We start from the raw sequence: 20,156 nt of genomic DNA, 5'->3' as shown, positions 1-20,156 counted from the left end.
AGTGTTACTGATGATGTGCCTTCCAGTTGCATATAGAAAAGCACTCTTTACTAGTTTTGGACAACTTCATAGGTCTTGTTTGTTACGAAATGCTTTTGTACAGAAACGAGCATCTGGGATTGGTTGCCTGTAAATTGCCCGCTGTTGGGTTTGAGTGACAAAACATAAAACATTTCTTCCTCTGCTTTTCTTGGTATTTCAAAAAGTTTTTAAATGTTCTAAAATAATTTGTATAAGCAGAAAGTATAAGAATTATTTATATTTATAAGCGGAAAATATAATAAAAACCTCTTAATAAAAAGATAAGTACTAGGATTAATGGTAGAAAGATTATATTGGGAATTATTGTAACTATACTTGGTCACTTAATTTGGTTTAATTTTCATTCATCTCAAAAAATAGCTTCGGAAGGACCAGTCTTCACATTATGGTCCTGTTCTTCTGATATCTGAATTACCAGAAGATGGCTGTACTGAAGAAGAAATTAGAAAAATATTTCAACCGTTTGGAAAAGTTAATGATGTCCTGATTGTTCCGTACAGAAAGGAAGTGAGTTATTTATTCTAAAAAGTCATAATTTTGTTTTCTAAAGACTTGTCAGATCTTTTAGCTTTTACTTCATATACAACTGTTACTTGAGTTATGTAAATGTTTGGAATTGAATGAACAGGGTTCCTAAATACTGCTTTATATACTTTAGAACAGCACACTGTTTTTTCAGATGATCACACTTTTTCTTTGAAGGGCCAGATAATATTTTAGGTGTTGCCTGTCATAGGATTTCAACTACTCGCTCTGCTATACAACTCTGTTGTAGTGCTTCACAGTCATAGATGATATATAAATGAATACGCATGGCTGTGTTAAAAAAAAAACTTATCTACAAAAAAACAGATGGCAGGCCATAGTTTGCCATTCATTGCTTTAGCACTTCAGTGAGGTGATGTTAAAAAAAAATGATTTTGTTTGTACAGTATTTTTTACATTTGAATTGTAGTTCTGTAACTTACATAGTAAAGTTCTATGAAGTCTACAAACCCTGGAGTAAACAGAACATGAAATTAGGAGGTAAAACAAGAGAACATAGTTGGTATAATTTTCTTTGCTGCAAGAAACCTTAAAAAGGTCAAATTTAACAGCACCTAGACTAGATCCTGCCTTCTTTCCTATTGTTCAGTGAGCTCTGCCTTCCTGTTTCTTACTCTTTAATGATCTTGCCATGGACTGCTTCCTTATCTTGGTAATGGTATAGAAATTCTGTTAGGTTAAATGTCCATTTTGTGTGTGAAAACATCCTAAAGATCAGATTACACTTTAGCAAGAGGTAAAAGTGAAAAAGTGAAAAGAGGTAAAATCAACCAGGACTTGAGGTAATTTCAGTTTTATATTCCACAAGGAAGTATTAAGTCACACAGAGAATTTTAAGGTAGATTTTTGACTTAAGGTATAGTATGTTTCATTTTAGGCTTACTTGGAAATGGAATTTAAAGAAGCAATTACTGCAGTCATGGAGTACATTGAAACAACACCTCTTCTGATAAAAGGGAAAAGTGTGAAAGTATGTGTTCCAGGAAAGAAAAAGTCACAGGTAAACTGAATTTAGTTCTTACGCAGTTCATTGTTGTTGTTTAATTTTTTTTAAAGTATCTTATATACAGAGAAGTGCATAAAACTTAAAATGTTAACTCCATAGACTGTGTATAAATTCACATACACTGAACTTAACTTCGTATATGCGTATGTGTGTGTATGTGTGTGTGTGTGTTGCTTATTTGTGTCTGACTCTTTCTGACTCCGTGGACTGTAGCCCAGTGGGCTCCTCTGTCCATGGAACTCTCCAGGCAAGAATACTGGGGTGGGTAACCATGCCCTCTTCCAGGGGATCTTGCCCACCCAGGGATCGAACCCACGTCTCATGTCTCCGGCATTGGCAGGCGGGTTCTTTACCACTAGCAGCACCTGGGAAGTCCCATATGGGTTTCATAGATGTTTGCTAATTCTGTTACATTGGTATTTTCCCCTACTGGATTGCTTGCCAAAACGGCAAATTGCTTTCCACACAATTAAATGGTAAGCAGTCGAGTAGGGGAAAATATGTAACAGAATTAGCAAACATTTATGAAATCTCTGCCTGGGTCCAAACTACAACCGTGACTACATCCTGCAAGCCCCTTGCATATTTCAGTCACTTATTTGGAGATCAAACCACGTTAATACTTAGAGATTTTCCTCATTCTTTCAAAGTTCTGTGTGGCATTACTTTGTATGAATATACCATGATTATTTTATCAGTTCCCTCATGGACTGCTTTTTAGGTTATTTCTAGTTTTTCGTTACTATAAACAGGACTTTAATTAACTTTCTTGTATATGGCTTTCATAGGCCTTTCTTATGCATTTTGAGGTGATAGCTATAGTGGACTTGCTGGGTGTTAGGATATACTGGAATAGGAAATGTTGGATCACCTGTTAAATAGCTGTAATAATTCACAGTCTGATAATTTATGTGAGTACAGGTGTCTCTCCATTATAAATAACATTTTATTATTTGCAGTTTTAAAATCTAGTATGTAAAAAATGGTATCTAGTTTTTGATGATCATCTTTAATGTTGTGTTTGAGTTGCTTTTTTTTTAATATGTTTATCTGTTGTAGTTTTTAGATTTCCTATTCCCACAAGGTTTTCTATATATGTATAAGGTCTTATAAGTTGCTGATCTCTTTCCTGTGCTATAATTTAGCTTTTGTTACTGTTGTTGTTCAGTTGCTAAGTTCAGAAGCATGCCAGGCTTCCCTGTCTTTCATTGTTTTCTGGAGTTTGCTCAAATTCATGTCCATTGAGTTGGTGATGATATCTAATCATCTCATCCTCTGCTGCCCTCTTTTCCTTTCCCCTTGAGTATTTCCCAGCATCAGGGTCTTTTCCAGTTGAGTTGGCTCTTTGCATCAGGTGGTGAAAGAAAGTATTGGAGCTTCAGCTTCAGCACCTATCCTTCCATTGAATATTCAGGATTGATTTCCTTTAGAATTGACTGATTTGATCTTGCTGTCCAAGGGACTCTGAAGAATCTTCACCACCACAATTCAAAAGCATCAATTCTTCAGTGCTCAACTTTCTTTCTGATCCAACTTTCACATCCATACACAACTACTGGAAAAACCATAACTTTAACTATACATACCTTTGTTGGCAAAGTGATGTCTCGGCTTTAGGTTTCTCATAGCTTTCCTCCCAAGGAGCAAGAGTCTTTTAATTTCATGGCTACAGTCACTGCAGTGATTTTGCAGCCCAGGAAAATAAGATCTATCACTATTTCCATTGTTTCCCCATCTATTTGCCATGAAGTGTTGGGACCAAATGCTTGCATCTTAGTTTTTTGAATGTTGAGTTTCAAGCCAACTTTTTCACTCTCCTCTTTCACCCTCATCAAGAGGCTCTTTAGTTCCACTTTACTTTCTGCCATTAGAGTGGTGTACCATCTATATTTTTGATTGAGTTTGTTGATACTTCTGCTAGCAGTCTTGGTTCCAGCTTGTAATTCATCCAGCCCAGCATTTCATATGATATACTCTACATATAAGTTAAGTAAGCAGAATGGCAATATACAGCCTTGTCATACTCCTTTCCCAACTTGGAACTGAACTGTTGTTCCATGTCCAGTTCTAACTGTTGCTTCTTGACTTGGATATAGGTTTCTCAGGAGACAGATGAGGTGGTCTGGTACTCCCATCTCATTAAGAATTTTCCACAGTTTGTTGTGACCTACTTAGTCAAAGGCTTCAGCGTAGTCAGTGAAGCAGAATTAGAAGTTTTTCTGGAACTCCCTTGTTTTTTCCATGATCCAGTGAATGTCGGCGATTTGATCTCTGGATCCTCTGCCTTTTCTAATCCCAGTTTGTACATCTGGAAGTTTGCAGTTTAGGTACTGCTGAAGCCTACCTCCAATTTTGAGCATAACCTTGCTAAATGGGAAATAAATGTTTTAGCTTTTGCTTGTCTATAAAGCTTTTGATTTCTCCATCGAATCTGAAGGAGAGCTTTGCTGGGTAGAGTATTCTTAGTTGCAGGTGCCTCCCTTTCATCACTCTAAATATAACTGTGCCATTCCCTTGTGGCCTACAGAGGTTATGCTGAGAAATCAGCTGATAATCTTATAGGTGTTTCTTTGTTTGTTATTTGCTTTTCCCTTGCTTCTTTGAATATTTTTTTTTCTTTGTCTTTAGTTTTTCTCAGTTTGATTACTGTGTGTTTCACCATGTTCCTCCTTGGGTTTATCCTGCCTGGGACTCTGCTTCCTGGGACTCTCTGTGGACTTGGATGACTTTTTCCTTCCCCATGTTAGGGAATTTTTCAGCTATTACTCTTAAGTATTTTCTCAAATCCTTTCTCTCTTCTCCTTTTGGTACCCGTATAATGTGAATGTTGGTGTGTTTAACGTTGTCCCAGAGTTCTCTTAGACTGTCTTAATTTCTTTTCATTCTTTTTTATTCTTTACCATGGCAGTGATTGTGACCATTTTGCCTTCCAGGTCACTTATCCATTATCTGCCTCATTTACTCCACTATTGATTCCTTCCAGTGTATTTTTTCTCTGCAATTATTGTAGTTTTCATCTCTGTCTGTTCTTTAGTTCTTCTGTGTCTTCTTGTATCTTATTGATCTGTGCCTCCATTCTTTTTCTGATATCATGTTTCATCTTCATCTTCACTATCATTATTGTGAATTCTTTTTCCAGTAGTAGGGTGGCCATCTCTACTTCACTTAATTATTATTCTGAGGTTTCATGTTTCCTTCTTCTGTGACATATGACTCTTTTCTCATTTTGTCTAACTTTCTGTAGCTATTTTGTAGGCTACAGGATTGTAGTTCTTGCTTTGGCTGTTGCTCTCTGGTGTATGAGGCTGTCTTAAGCGATTTGTACAGGCTTTCTGATGAGAGGGGCTGGTTCCTCCCCTGTTGTAGACTGAGCTGCGTTTTGTCCCTCTCTTGGGCAGGGCCATGCTCAGGGAGGTGGGGTGTGTTCCTGTCCTATTGGCTGTTTGGCTTTGAGGTGACCCACCACTGAAGCTTATAGGCTGTTTGGTGGGACTCATGCGGGCCACTAGAAGGACTCATACCAATGAGTACTTTATAGAATTGCTGCTTCCAGAATCTTTGTTTCTGCAGTGAGCCACAGCCATCCCTGCCTCTGCAAAGGGATCTTCCTGTAGTGGGCAGGTAGGTCTGTCCAAGTCTCTACGGGGTCCTGCTTTTTTCCCCTGAGTCCTGGTGCGCACAAGACTTCATCTGCTCCCTTCCAAGAGTGGAGTTTCTGCTTCCTCCAGCCTTGTGGAATTCCTGCAGTCAAATCCTGCTGGCCTTCAAAACCCAATTCTCTAGGGACTCCTCCTGTTACCAGACTCCAGACTGGAAGCCTGACATGGGGCCCAGAACTTCCAATCTTGTGAGATAACTTCTGTGGTTTAATTGTTTTCCCGTTTTGTGAGTTGCCCACCTGGTGAGTATGGGATTTTATTTTAACATGATTGCACCCCTCCTGCCATCTCATTGTGGCTTCTCTGTCTTTGGATGTAGGGCATTTTTTTCTGGTAGGTTCCAGCTTTTTTTTTTGGTCACTGCTTCTTCAGCAGTTAGTTGTGATTTTGGTGTTTTCCTAAGGAGGTAAATTCATATCCTTCTGCTCTACCAACTTCAGTATTGACTTTAATTTATTTGTTTTTTCAGTTTTTTAAAATTGAGGTGTAATGTATTTACAGCTAGTCTCTACTGTACACAAGGTGACTCAGTTCAGTCGTGTCCAACCCCACGGACTGCAGCACGCCAGGCCTCCCTGTCCATCACCAACTTCCAGAGTTTACTCATACTCATGTCCATTGAGTTGGTGATGCCATCCAACCGTCTCATCCTCTGTCATCCCCTTCTCCTCCTGCCTTCAATCTTTCCCAGCGTCAGGGTCTTTTCAAATGAGTCAGTTCTTTGCATCAGGTGGCCAAAGTATTGGGGTTTCAGTTTCAGCATCAGTCCTTCCAATGAATATTCAGGACTGATTTCCTTTAGGATGGACTGGTTAGATCTCCTTGCAGTCCAAGGGACTCTCAAGAGCCTTCTCTAACACCACAGTTCAAAAACATCAATTCTTCAGTACTAAGCTTTCTTCATAGTCCAGCTGTCACATCCATACATGACTACTGGAAAAACCATAGCCTTGACTAGATGGACCTTTTTTGACAAAGTAATGTCTCTGCCTTTTAATATGCTGTCTAGGTTGGTCATAACTTTTCTTCCAAGGAACAAGCGTCTTTTAATTTCACGGCTGCAGTCACCATCTGCAGTGATTTTGGAGCCTCTCAAAATAAAGTCTGTCACTGTTTTCATTGTTTCCCCATCTATTTGCCATGAAGTGATGGGACCAAATGCCATGATCTTAGTTTTCTGAATGTTGAGTTCTAAGCCAACTTTTTCACTCTCCTCTTTCACTTTCATCAAGAATCTCTTTAGTTCTTCTTTACTTTCTGCCATAAGAGTGGTGTCATCTAAAAAATTAAAAAAAAAAAAGAGTGGTGTTATCTGCATATCTGAGGTTATTGATATGTCTCTCGGCAATCTTGATTCCAGCTTGTGCTTCTTCAAGTCCAGCGTTTCTCATGATGTACTCTGCATAGACGTTAAATAAGCAGGGTGACAGTATACAGCCTTGACGTACTCCTTTTCCTATTTGGAACCAGTCTATTGTTCCATGTCCAGTTCTCACTGTTGCTTCCTGACCTGCATACAGCTTTCTCAAGAGGCAGGTCAAGTGGTCTGGTATTCCATCTCCTGAAGAATTTTCCACAATTTGTTGTGATCCACACAGTCAAAGGCTTTGTCAATAAAGGTGTAGTCAATAAAGCAAAAGTAGATGTTTTTCTGGAACTCTGTTGCTTTTTTGATGATCCAACAGATGTTGGCAATTTGATCTCTGGTTCCTCTGCCTTTTCTAAATCCAGCTTGAACATCTGGAAGTTCACGGTTCATGTATTGCTGAAGCCTGGCTTAGAGAATTTTGAGCATTACTTTACTAGCGTGTGAAATGAGTGCAATTGTGCAGTAGTTTGAGCATTCTTTTGCATTGCCTTTCTTTGGGATTGGAATGAAAACTGACCTTTTCTAGTCCCGTGGCCATTGCTGAGTTTTCCAAATTTGCTGGCATATTGAAAGGCAGTACTTCACAGCATCATCATTCAAGATTTGAAATAGCTCAACTGGAATTTCATCACCTCCACTAGCTTTGTTTGTAGTGATGCTTCCGAAGTCTCAATTTACTTCACATTTCAGGATGTCTAGCTCTAGGTGAGTGATCATACCATCATGGTTATCTTGGTCGTGAAGATCTTTTTTGTACAGTTCTTCTGTGTATTCTTGTCACCTCTTCTTAATATCTTCTGCTTCTGTTAGGTCCATACCATTTCTGTCCTTTATTCTGCCCATCTTTGCATGAAATGTTCCCTTGGTATCTTTGATTTTCTTGAAGAGATCTCTGATCTTTCCCATTTTGTTGTTTTCTTCTATTTGCATTGATCACTCACTGAGGAAGGCTTCCTTGTCTCTCCTTGCTATTCTTTGGAACTCTGCATTCAAATGGGTATATCTTTCCTTTTCTCCTTTGCCTTTCGCGTCTCTTCTTTTCTCAGCTATTTGTAAGGCCTCCTCAGACAACCATTTTGCCTTTTTGCATTTCTTTTTCTCGGGGGTAGTCTTGATCCCTGCCTCCTGTATAATGTCCCGAACTTCCATCCATAGTTCTTCAGGCACTCTGTCTGTCAGATCTAATCCCTTGAATCTATTTCTCACTTCCACTGTATAATTGTAAGGAGTTTGATTTTGGTCATACCTGAATGGTCTAGTGATTTTCCTTACTTTCTTCCATTTAAATCTGCATTTGGCAATAAGGAATTTATGATCTGAGCCACAGTCAGCTCCCGGTCTTGTTTTGCTGACTGTATAGAGCTTCTCCATCATTGGCTGCAAAGAATATAATCAGTCTGATTTCAGTGTTGACCATCTGGTGATGTCCATGTGTAGTCTTCTCTTGTGTTGTTGGAAGAGTGACTCAGTTATTCTCTTTTATATTCTTTTCCATTATGGTTTATCACAAGATATTGCATATAGTTCTCTGTGATATACATTAGGACCTTATTGTTTATCCATTCTAAATGTGATCACTTGCATCCACCAACCCCATACTCCCAGGCCATCCCTCTCCCTCCCCCCTCCACCTTGTCAACCCCAATTCTGTTCTCTATGTCTAAAAGTCTTTCCATTTTACAGATAGGTTCATTTGTGCCATATTTTAGATTCCACCCATGTGATATGTGATAATTGTTTTTCTCTTTCTGACTTCACTTAGTGTGATAATGTCTATAGTTGTATCCATATTGCTGCACTTGGCATTATTTCATTTTTTATGACTGAGTAGTATTCCATTGTATATATACCATATCTTTGTCCATTTATTTGTTGATGGAAATTTAGGTTGTTTTGGTGTCTTAGTTCTTGTGAATAGTGCTGCTATGAACATAGGTGTTCATGTGTCTTTTTGAATTACAGTTTTGCCTGGATATATTCCCAAGATTGCTGGATTATGTGGTAATTCTGTTTTTTAGTTTGAAGAGGAACCTTTTTGTTTTCCATTGCAGCTGTACCAGCTTACATTCTCATCAGCAGTACAGGAGGTTTCTCTTCTCTACATCCTCTCCAGCATTTGTTATTTATAGACTTTTTAATGATGATCATTCTGGCTGCTGTGAGATTGTACCTCATTGCAGTTTTGATTTGCATTTCTGTAATAATTAGTGAGGTTGAGCTTCTTTTCATGTGCTTACTGACTATCTATATCTTTGGAAAAATATCTGTTGAGGTGGAGAATTAACTATTGAGATCTTTTGCCCATTTTTTGATTGTTTGTTTGTTTTTTTGTTCTTGAGTTATATAAACTGTATATTTTGGAGATAAGCACTTGTTGGTCTGATCATTTATAGAAATTTTCTCCCACTCCATATCTTGTCTTCATTTTTTTGTTGTTGTTGGGTTTTCATTACAGTTTTCTTTGCTTTGCAAATGCTTGTAAGTTTTATTTTATTTTTTCTTTTTCTATCTATTACCTTGGGAGACTAAAGAAAAACGTTGGTACCATTTATATCAAAATGTTTTTGCTATGCTCTCTTTTAGGAGTTTTATGATGTTAAATAAAACTAGACACTGAAGGTGGCAGAGCAGAAGGATATGAACTCACCTTACAAAAACGCCAGAATATGTTTTAAGTCTTTAAGCCATTTTGAGTTCATTTCTGTGTGTTGTGAAAGGGTATGTTCTTACTTCATTTATTTACATGCAGCTGTCCAACTTTCCCAGCACCACTTGCTGAAGAGACTGTCTTTTTCCCATTGTTTATTCTTGCTTCCTTCGTTGAAGATTAATTGACTGTAGATGTATAGGTTTATTTCTGGTCTCTCTCTACTGTTCCAATCATTTGCATGTCTGTTTTTATACCAGGTGCAAACTGTTTTGTTTACTGTAGCTTTGTAGTATTGTCTGAAGTCTGGGAAAGTTATGCTTCCTGCTTCCCTTTGGCAATTGTGGGTCTATGGTTCCACATAAATTTTTGAGTTATTTTACTTCTGTGAAAAAATGTCATGAGGGGGTGATTTGATAGGGATCACATTTAATCTGTAGTTTTCTCTGGATAGTATTTCTATTTTAACAATGTTCTTTCAATTCAAGAGCATGGGCTATTTTTCAATTTCTTTGAATCTTCTTTTATTTCTTAATATTTTATAACTCTCAGCATGTAAGTTTTTCACCTCCTTGGTCAAGTTTATTCCTAGGTTTTTAAATTTCTTTGGTGAAACTTTTTTTCCTCATGGAAGGTTTTTTTTTTTTTTCCAGTTTATTTATTTTTAATTGGAGTATAATTGGTTTACAGTATTGTGTTTGTTTCTGCCATGTATCTTTTGGTGAGATTTTAAAGGACATTCTCTTTCTGATATTTCATTGTTACTGTGAAGGTAATGCAACCAATTTCTGAATGTTAATCTTGTATCCTACTACTTTGCCGAATTCATTTATTAGATCTATTCGTTTTTATGTATAGTTCTTAGGGCTTTCTATATATGTATCATGTCACCTGCATACAGTAACAGTTGTACCTCCTCGCTTCCAATTTGGATCCTTTTTATTTGTTACGTGATAGGAATTTTTATCTTGAATGGACATTGAATGCTTTTTCTGCATCTGTTGAGATGATCATGTGGTTTTTGACTTGTTAAATGAAGTCGCTTAGTCGTGTCCGACTCTTTGCGACCCCATGGACTGGGGCCCATCAGGTTCCTCTGTCCATGGGATTTTCCAGGCAAGAGTGCTGGAGTGGATTGCCATTTCCTTCTCCAGAGGATCTCCCCAAACCAGGGATCGAACCCTGGTCTCCCGAGTTGCAAGCAGACGCTTTACCGTCTGAGCCACCAAGGAAGCCTTTTGACTTGTTACTGTGATGTGTTATGTTGATTTGTGTATGTTGAACCATACTTGTGAACCTGGGGTGAATCCCACTTGGTCGTGTTATATATGCATCAATGATACTGACCTGTAATTATCTCTTTTGATGGTTTCTTCCTCTGGTTTTGGTATTAGAGTGATGGTGGCTTTATAGAATGTCTTTGAGAGTGTTCTCTCTTCTTCAGTCTTTTATATTCTTCTTTGAGAGAATTTGTCTATGACGCCCTCTGGTCCTGGGCTTTGTGTACTGAAAGTTCAGTTTTGTTTGCCCTTTCAAAGAACCAACTCTTGATTTTGTTGACTTTTTTTTTCGCTATTGTTTTCTTCATCTGTATTTTATTTCTCCCCCACCCCATCTTTATTTCCTTCCGTCTTCTGACTTTAGGTTTATATTTTTAAAAATTCTTCTGTGTAGTAGATTAGGCGTTTTACTTGGGATATTTTTCCTTGTTTTTGATGAAGACCTGTATCACTATGAACTGGTCTCTAAGAACTGCTTTTAATGGATTGCAGAGGGCTTCCCTGGTAGCTCAGATGGTAAAGCGTCTGCCTACAATATGGGAGACCCGGGTGCAATCCCTGGGTGGGGACGATCCCCTGGAGAAGGAAGTGGCAACCCACTCTAGTACTCTTGCCTGGAGAATACCATGGATGGAGGAGCCTGGTAGGCTACAGTCCATGGGGTCACAAAGAGTCAGACACACAGAGTAGCTTCACTTCACATAGATTTTGTATGTTGTGTTGTCGTTGTTTGTCTCAAGGTACTTTTTAATTTTCCTTATTGAACCCTTTTTTCTTTTTTAAGTAGCATGTTATTCAGTCTCCATGTAATCTTTTTTTTTTTCTTGTTTCCTTTGGTTGATTTCTTGTTTCATGCCATTGTGATCAGAGAAAATGCTTGAAATAATTTCTGTACCCTTAAATTTGTTTAGGTTAGTTTTGTGCCCCAGGACATGTGGTCAATCCTAGAAAATGTGTGTGCACTTAAAAAACATGTATATTCTGTGGGGTGTTTTGGATGCAGTGTCCTGAAAATATTACGTCTTACTTTTCTGTTGTAACATTTGGGACCTCTGTCTGGAAAATCTCTCCATTGATGTGAGTGGGGTGTTAGTCTCTTACTATTATTGTCTTCCTGCTGATTTCTCCCTTCATATCTGTTAGTTATTTATGTATTTGGGTGCTCTTAAATTATGTGCATATTTGTTGATGAGTGTAAAATCTTCCTCTTGTATTGATCCTTTTATCATTGTATAGTGTCCTTTATCTTTGTAGCCTTTGCTTTAAAGTCTGTTTTGTCTGATAGGAGTATTGCAAGTCCCACTTTATTTTTGCATGAGATATCTTTTTCCATGCCCTCACTTTCAGTCTGTATGTGTCTTTTGCCCTGAGGTGGATCTCTTGTAGGCAGAATATTGTAGGCTTTTATTTTTTAATCCAGTCTGTCACTCTTATTTTTTAAAAAGTTTTACACCTGATAGTGTATATCCCCTCTTCATTTTTAAAAATTAATTAATTTTGGCTGTGCTGGGTCTTTGTTGTGTGTGGGCTTCTCACTGGTTTCTTCTTTTGTTGCTGAGCACAGGCTTTATGGGTGCTGGTTCAGTAGTTGTGACACACAGACTCATTAGTTGTGGGACCAGGCTTACTTGCTCTGTGGCACGTGCAGTCTTCCAGCACCAGTGGTCGAACTTGTGTCCACTTCATTGGCAGGCAGATTCTTATCCAGTGCACCACTAGGGAAGTCCCACTCTGTGTCTTTGGATTGGAGTATTGACATTTAAAGTAATTATTGATTCATGTATTTATTGCTATTTCTTTTTTTTCTTTAAAAAATTTATTGAAATATAGTTTATTTACACTTTTCATTAAAAAAAAATGAAGTGTAGTTGATTTATGTATTGCCACACCAAACTGTGTTTTCCAGTTGATTCTTTGCTTCTTCCTTTTTTTTACTTTTTTTGGTTTGATCATTTCCTTTTATTCTGCCACTCCCTTCTGGCCTGCAGTATTTATGTATCGAAATCAACTGATAGCCTTTTGGAGGTTCCCTAGTAATGAACTCTGTTTTTGTTTTGCTGCCTTTAGAATTCTCTCTTTATCTTTAACTTCTGCCATTTTTATTATGTCTTGAAGTAGGTGTTTGGGTTCATCATGTTTGGGACCTTCTGTGCTTCCTGTATCTGGATATGTTTCCTTCTTTAGGTTTGGGAAATTTTCAGCCATAATTTCTTCAAATACATTTTCAGTCCCCCCTTTTCTTTCTTTTTCTTCAATATCTGCATAGACTGGCCTGTGTTATATTCCCCCGTAGGTCTCTTATATTGCTTTTTTTTCATTTGGCTTTCTGTCTGCTCTTTTGATTGGGTACTTTCCATTAGTCTGTCTTCTAGGTCACTTATTCTTTCTTCTACATTATTCATTTTGCTATTTACTGCCTTGAGCTCAGCTTTCATCTTGGCAAATGAATTTTTACATTTTACCTAGCTCCTTTTCACAGTTTCTAGTTCTTTTTTTTTTTTTTAATAATAATCTGTATTTCTCTTGATAGCCTTTTTTAATTCCTTCAGTATTTTCATTATCTCCTTTTTCAACTCAGTGTCTGTTAGACTGAAGAGTTTTGTTTCATTGTTCCTTCAGGGAAATATTTTTGATATTTTGACTGAGTGGTTTCTTGGCTTCTCATTTTCCTTGTATTTGTCTTAGTTCGAGAGTTTAGGAGAAACAACTATCTCATGTAGTCTTAAAGGGCTATTTATAAGCAGAAACATCCCTGTATAGCTTGTGTGGGTTTTAATATTTTTTTGGTGTGAAGGCTGTTTTTGATTTGGATGCTTGCTGTCTCTTTTGTCAGCATGTGCTGGTTGTTACCACCTTGATGAGGGATATGCAGGTGCATAGATGCTCGACTCATGCAGGTTCCCAGGAAGGTAGGGGCTGCAGTTGTGTTCCTCTGCAGTGACGGTGTTATTTTGCAAAGCCCCAGAGAGGTGGGGCCTGTGGTTGGCATTGGGTCATGAAACCCTTGGCAGCAGTGACAGGCCTCACATGCTCCCAGGGAAGTTGACCCTGAGTGTGGACTCGGAGCAGTGGCAAGCCATGCAATTTCCTGGAAAAGTGGGGGCATTGACCTGCATCCATCTGTGAACTCTTGGCAATGGCAGTGGCACCAGTCCGTGCCTACCTCTGGAATCTGAGATGGCAGCCACAACTTGCACCCACCCCTGGAATTTGTGTGGGGCGCCTGTGAGCATATGGAGAAAGAAGCTTCTGTGACATCCCTCTCCTCTCACACCCCCTAACAGTGGTCCCTTATCTCTGTGAAGGACCCAGGCTTCTTCTTGGACTCCATCAGTTGTGGTGTACTACCTCGTAGCCCCTTCAGACTGTCTTCACACAGCCAACTCCAGTCTTGCCCTTTGGGCCTGACCTCCAAAGCCCAAGCCTCAGGACACAAGCTCCACCTGCCCTACTGGTTGAATGGATGAGCATCTTAGGCTTTGGGGAGCTGGCCAGCACCAGCAGTCTGTTCAGGTTTCTCTTGGCTTTGTCCTCTGCACCTCTGTTGCTGAGCTCTCTCTCCTCTGAGGCTCCATTCCTCCCTCTCTGTTCCAGCTGATCTCATCAGTGAGGGGACTTCCCAATGTGCAGAAACCTTTTCCTCTTTCACAGCTCCCTCCCAGAGGCACAGGTCTTGTCCTGATTCCTTTCTTTATTTTCTCTTTTCTTTTGCCCTTCCCTGTTATGTGGAGATTTTCATGCTCCTTTGGAATTCTGTCTTCTGGTATTGTTCAGTAGATGTTCTTTGTAAATTGGTCTACATGTAGATGTACTTTTGATGAATCTGTGGGAGGAGAGTGCTGCATCGTATTTCTCACATTTTTCTATTGGGTTATTTGCCTTTTAAAAAATGTTCATCTGAAGGTGTTCATTATCCTAAGATACTAATTTTGTATCATACATGAGAAGTATTTTCTTTTAGTCTGTTGCTTATATGATACGTAAAGTTCTTTTAATTTTGATGTACTCCAGTTTTATTGCTTTTTTACTCTTAATGGCTTTTTCCTCTTATTTTAGAAGACCTTTATACCAGTGCCAGAAAGATATGTTTCCATTATTTTTTAAATCTGTTATTTGTTATACAGTGTGTGAATGATACGACTGTTTGCAAAATGGATAACCAATATACCCAACACTATTTATGCCTTATTTATCTTTCCTCATTGATTTGTAAAGCTGTCTTGTGTATAAATTATCCTATACACATAGATCTGTTTCAGTCTGTTTATTTTCATATGAATACTGTATAGTTTAAATTTTTCTAACTATAGCTTTATAATAGTCATTTTTCTAATAGAATTGTTTTTCTTTGTTTTCTCCTTCCATGTATTTTTGCTTAATCTTAAACATTTACTCCTACATATTAGATTTAGAATCAGTTTGTTCTCTAAAAAACCTTAATGGGCATTTAATTGGTACTGTACAGAATTTGTATTGATGTATTTACAGTACTAAATCTTTCTGTCCAAAACCAGGTTTTATTTCTTCATTTATTTAGATTTCATTTTGTGTCCCTCAGCGAGTTTTTACATTTTTTTTCCATAACATTCTTTTGTAATGTTTCCATAACATGCATTTTGGAAGACATGTTAATTTTTATTTATTTGTATATGTCATAAATATTATTTCAATCACTATTAAAAGAGTTTTATTTTTTATGTTTTCTGGTTAGTTATTATTGGAGTAACCCATCATCCCGGTTTACTAATACTAGGTACATACATGCCCATCGCATTGTCCCATTGTCCTAATTTGAATAATGATTACATGATGACCATTGTCATTACCACTTTAGAAGTTTTTTCATTTTCAGTTAACAGAAAACTTCTCCAGTGGTTTATTAAACAAATAAGAGGTTTATTTATAACAGGAAATTGGCTGGTGAGTGATCTGTGGCTGATACAACAGCTCTAAAATATCTTTAGGAACCCAGCCTTTTGATTTTTCTAATTCATTGTCATTAGCGTGTACTTTTTCATCTTTTTTGTAAGATGGTTGTTGTACCTTCTGGCATTATTTCAATCTTTCAAACAGAAAGAAAGGAATGTGTCAGGAACACAATGAATTTTTAGTGTCCCTCTTCCCCTCCGCACACACCCCCAAGAAGGAGGAGTTCACCAGCAACTTCCACCTACATTTGATTTATCAGAACTGTGACACATGTCCTCCTCTATGGCAGAGAAGAATAAGGGGAAGCAAGAATTGAATGCATAATTTAATAATTTAAACTTTATTTTGAGACAGTTAAATGTTATTCAAAGTTTTCAGCAGGGCTATGACAGTGAAATCGACGGATTTGAAAAATTCATCAGGAACTGATCGGCAGAATGAATTAGTTGGGCAAATGACTCTGAAGGCAAAGAAAGCATGTTGATTAAAGGAAAGAAGAGAAAAGATCACTGAAATCTGGTTAGGGCACTCATCTAGACAAGTAAGAGTAGTTAAAAGTTTGGGGTAAATTAGTAACCTTGACAATAGAAAGAAATAGCTTTTATACCATTGACTCTCAAGCAGGACTAGCTGACTATTAAAGTTTTAAATGTGAGATCAATATTCTTTAATTCTAAAATGTTTAATCTGGGAAAATGACCGAGTAATGATACATTTAGGGTGTTAGAGTATTTCAAACAGATTAAAATAATTCTCTTAGATGACTTTTTTATAAGGTTGGTAAGGCAGCAGTGTAAGTTGAATAGTTCAGTCATTTACTATTTTGATTTTCATAATAATGAATGGCCTAAGTATCAGCACTGAAAACTAGAAAACATGCCATCTACCTGTCACAAACATTGATGTTCTTCAGTTAAACATGGTTTGAATGGTGCTGAATTAAAGCCTTCAAAGGTTTACTCATGAGTTCGCTCTTGTGATTGACTAGAGGGAACCCCCAACAGAACTCTGGTTATGGCTTCTTCAAGGTTAGAAGTTTATGGGACAATCTTTTGGCCTGTTACCATAGGGGAAGACATTAAGTTTTCCTGTCAGAGCAAGCACAAAATAGACTGGAAACTCAAACTAGGAAAAAGAAGGTCAGCCCTATAGCTTTCTTGGTCTACACCTTAATTTTGGCATGAATAGTTAAAACCATGACAAAACCTTTCTGCCCATGTTTGATGTTTCATGTTAGGACTGCCTTGAACTCCGTGATTCAGAAAATATTCTCTTCATTTTGCTACTTCTTGGAATCAGTAGTAAAATGTTAGAGAAAAGGTAAAAAATTTCTACAGCCCTGTATTACACCTGAAGGATTAAAGTATGGTTCTGCACAGTTCTGGTGACAAACTGTCTGACAAATAACTTTGTGTTTAATTACAAGCCAGCATAGACATGAGTCTTTAACAATGATTCTTAACCAGTCTGCTGAAAGCAAGCATTCTCCTTTTCCAGAAAAATGGGCACATGTTGGTACTCAAAATTTTCCTTAAGGAAGCAGGAGCTCTTGATACAGAAAAAAATATAATCAGAGTTTTCAACAGACAGAAGGACCTTTGCAGTTATAAAATAGTGCTACGGCTCTTCAAGAAAACAAAACAGAAAAAACAAGACTTAAAAAACAGATTTACTGGTTTCAGCAAGATTCATGGTGACATTACATCTAAAACCTAGAGCAAGCAGTTAGCTTAGATTTAAGAAAACTGCATGGAGAACAAAAACAGTGCCAGGAAGCAGTGCATAGTGGTTTGAGCATTATGGAAAATCTAATTAATAACAGATAAAACTGAGGATATACAATCAGTTCAGAAGAGAATTTAGTTTCATTTTAATTCAAAAATTATTTCTTGGGACTTCCCTGGTGGTCCAGTGACTAAGACTCTAGGCTTCCAGTGCAGGGGGTGTAGGTTTGATCCCTGATCAGGAAACTAGATCCCACATATGACAACTAAAAGTTTGTGTGTTGCAACTAAGAACCAGCACAATCCAATAAATAAATATTTAAGGAAAGAACTATTTCTTAAACATCTTTTGTATGTCAGCCATTGTGGTACATGCAGAAGATGCATTAATGAACAAGGCGGATGTGCTTCCATCCTTCTTAGGACTTAAGAGTCTATTAGTAAAGGTTAAAAAGTCTAATTTTAATGAAGAAGTCATGGTGGATACATCTAAGAGACCCAATCTGCATATAACTAGGATTCCAGAAAGAAAATACCACTTAAAAACTGGTGAAGATGTTAAGTTTCATAGTTAAAGGTGAAAGCCCTAGTGATCCAGGCAGAAACTATGTAAATGTAAAAAGAGGTAGACCAGCCTTAGATAGTCAAGCAACTCATTCTCAAGGCTGAGTGAAAAAAAGATTGTCCATGGGATTGCCAGAGTTGGACATGGTTTAGTGACTAAACCACAGAGAGTAATAAAACCATTTAAACATAGAGTGCATGTATGCTCAGTTATTTCTGACTCTTTGCCACCCCATGGACTGTAGCCCACCAGGCTTCTCTGTCTGTGGTATTTCCCAGGCACGAATACTGAATACTGGGTTGCCATTTCTTCCTCCAGGGGATCTTTCTGGTCCAGGGATCAAACCTGAGTCTTTTGGATCTCCTAAATTGGTAGGCAGATTTTTTTTTTTTTTAATTACCGAGCCACCTGGGAAGCCCATTTAAACAGGGTAAAACACAAATAGTTGTATCTTTATAAAATAGTATAATTTGTTAAAAAAGAATTAAAAAAAATAACTTTGTCCTAAAATAATGTCATCAAAAATTAGCAGGTAAGCCAAGGTGTAAGGGCTTTTAAATTTATAAGAAGAAATCAATAGTGTCTTATTTCTTTTGAAATTGGAGATACCTTAGTAGAATGGCAAGGAGAAGGCAATGGCAACCCACTCCAGTACTCTTGCCTGGAAAATTCCATGGACGGAGGAGCCTAGTAGGCTGCAGTCCACGGGGTCGCACAGAGTCGGACACGACTAAAGTGACTTAGCAGCATTAGTAGAATATAAGCAGAAGGATGAGTATCTTCTAAACTACTGGGGGTAAGGGAGATATTTGGATAAAATCCCATATGGCACAAAAGGAAATGGTAAAGATGCCTCCAAAGAACAGAAAACATAAAATGACAGCAATTATAAGTTCACATCATTTTAACACATATTTATTGGATGTTCACTAATTGCCAAGCTTAAAGAGCAATGCACCTTTCAGTAAGGTAGTTATGGAAGGTCTCATTAAAAATGTGAAAAGGAGGTGAAGGTGTAAATTGTTCCTTGAATTGGGAGCATTCCAAACAGCAACTGCAGAAGACTTCTCAAGTCCATGCCTATGTAGTTTGTTTTGTTTTAGGAGTTTAAAGGGTGCCTGGGATTGAAAGTAGTTCAGTTCATCACTTCAGTCGCTCAGTCATGTCCGACTGTTTGCCACCCCATGAATCGCAGCACGCCAGGTCTCCCTGTCCATCACCATCTCCCGGAGTTCACTCAGACTCACGCCCATTGAGTCAGTGATGCCATCCAGCCATCTCATCCTCTGTCATCCCCTTCTCCTCCTGCCCCCAGTCCCTCCCAGCATCAGGGTCTTTTCCAATGAGTCAACTCTTCGCATGGGGTGGCCAAAGTACTGGAGTTTCAGCTTTAGCATCATTCCTTCCAAAGAAATCCCAGGGCTGATCTCCTTCAGAATGGACTGGTTGGATCTCCTTGCAGTCCAAGGGACTCTCAAGAGTCTTCTCCAACACCACAGTTCAAAAGCATCAATTCTTCGGCGCTCAGCTTTCTTCACAGTCCAACTCTCACATCCATACATGACCACAGGAAAAACCATAGCCTTGACTAGATGGACCTTAGTCGGCAAAGTAATGTCTCTGCTTTTGAATATACTATCTAGGTTGGTCATAACTTTTCTTCCAAGGAGTAAGCGTCTTAATTTCATGGCTGCAGTCACCATCTGCAGTGATTTTGGAGCCCAAAAAAGTAGAGATGGCTTTAAAGAGATATGTGGTGATTTGGGGGTAAAGAATGGGTGAAATAAGTAGAGTAAACTTAAGTATTAGCTTTTTTTCTGAGTGTGATGAAAGGTTTTGAGTTTAGGAGTGGCAGTTATCAATCTGGTTCTATGTTAAAAATGAAGTGAGGGTGGTTGAAAAGCAAAGACAGAAGCAGAGACCATTATGAGTCTGTTAGAGTAATTAAAGCAAAAGATTGTGATAGATTGGACCAGAGTGATTGTAATTAGATATCAGAAATGGTATGGCACTATTAGAAATGTCTTTGAAAGATAGTGATAAGAAAATGTCAGTAAGTGATAAAAGACAAGATGTAGAATTACACTGTATAATCACAAGTTGAAAATATTTTATTTCTGTCTATAAATAGAAAAGGTAATTAGCATTTTTACTTTAGGGTAAGATTTTTATTTGTGGTTGTACATGTGTATAGATTTCATATGCTTTTGTGTATTTTGTATATTCCTTTTTATAATTTGAGAAGAGGCTTAAGGTTTTCAAAATATTTTTCCTTCATAGAACAAAGAAGTGAAGAAAAAGATGTCAGATTCAAAGAAAACATCTGCATCTACGTTAAAGTAAGTAATTCTATGATTTTCTGTATGAGAACAAATAGGCATATGAATTA

General features: G+C 37.8%; 1 protein-coding gene across 6 annotated transcripts in view; it reads left to right on the top strand.

Annotated features, from left to right (window-relative positions):
* ZNF638 (zinc finger protein 638) overlaps positions 1–20,156 on the top strand; it is an 85,653-nt gene that overhangs the window by 29,227 nt on the left and 36,270 nt on the right. For all 6 annotated transcript variants that reach the window (XM_040223971.1, XM_040223969.1, XM_040223970.1 and 3 more), the window contains 3 exons: positions 403–549; positions 1,466–1,588; positions 20,048–20,106. In XM_040223971.1, coding sequence (XP_040079905.1) covers positions 403–549; positions 1,466–1,588; positions 20,048–20,106 — 329 coding nt within the window. The remainder of the gene's footprint in view (positions 1–402; positions 550–1,465; positions 1,589–20,047; positions 20,107–20,156) is intronic.

This window comes from Oryx dammah, unplaced genomic scaffold, assembly GCF_014754425.2.
Source record: "Oryx dammah isolate SB20612 unplaced genomic scaffold, SCBI_Odam_1.1 HiC_scaffold_25, whole genome shotgun sequence".
In the NCBI taxonomy this organism is placed as follows: domain Eukaryota; kingdom Metazoa; phylum Chordata; class Mammalia; order Artiodactyla; family Bovidae; genus Oryx; species Oryx dammah.
The sequence above is the reverse complement of the archived record's forward strand: the minus strand, read 5'-3'. Positions and strand labels throughout refer to the sequence as shown.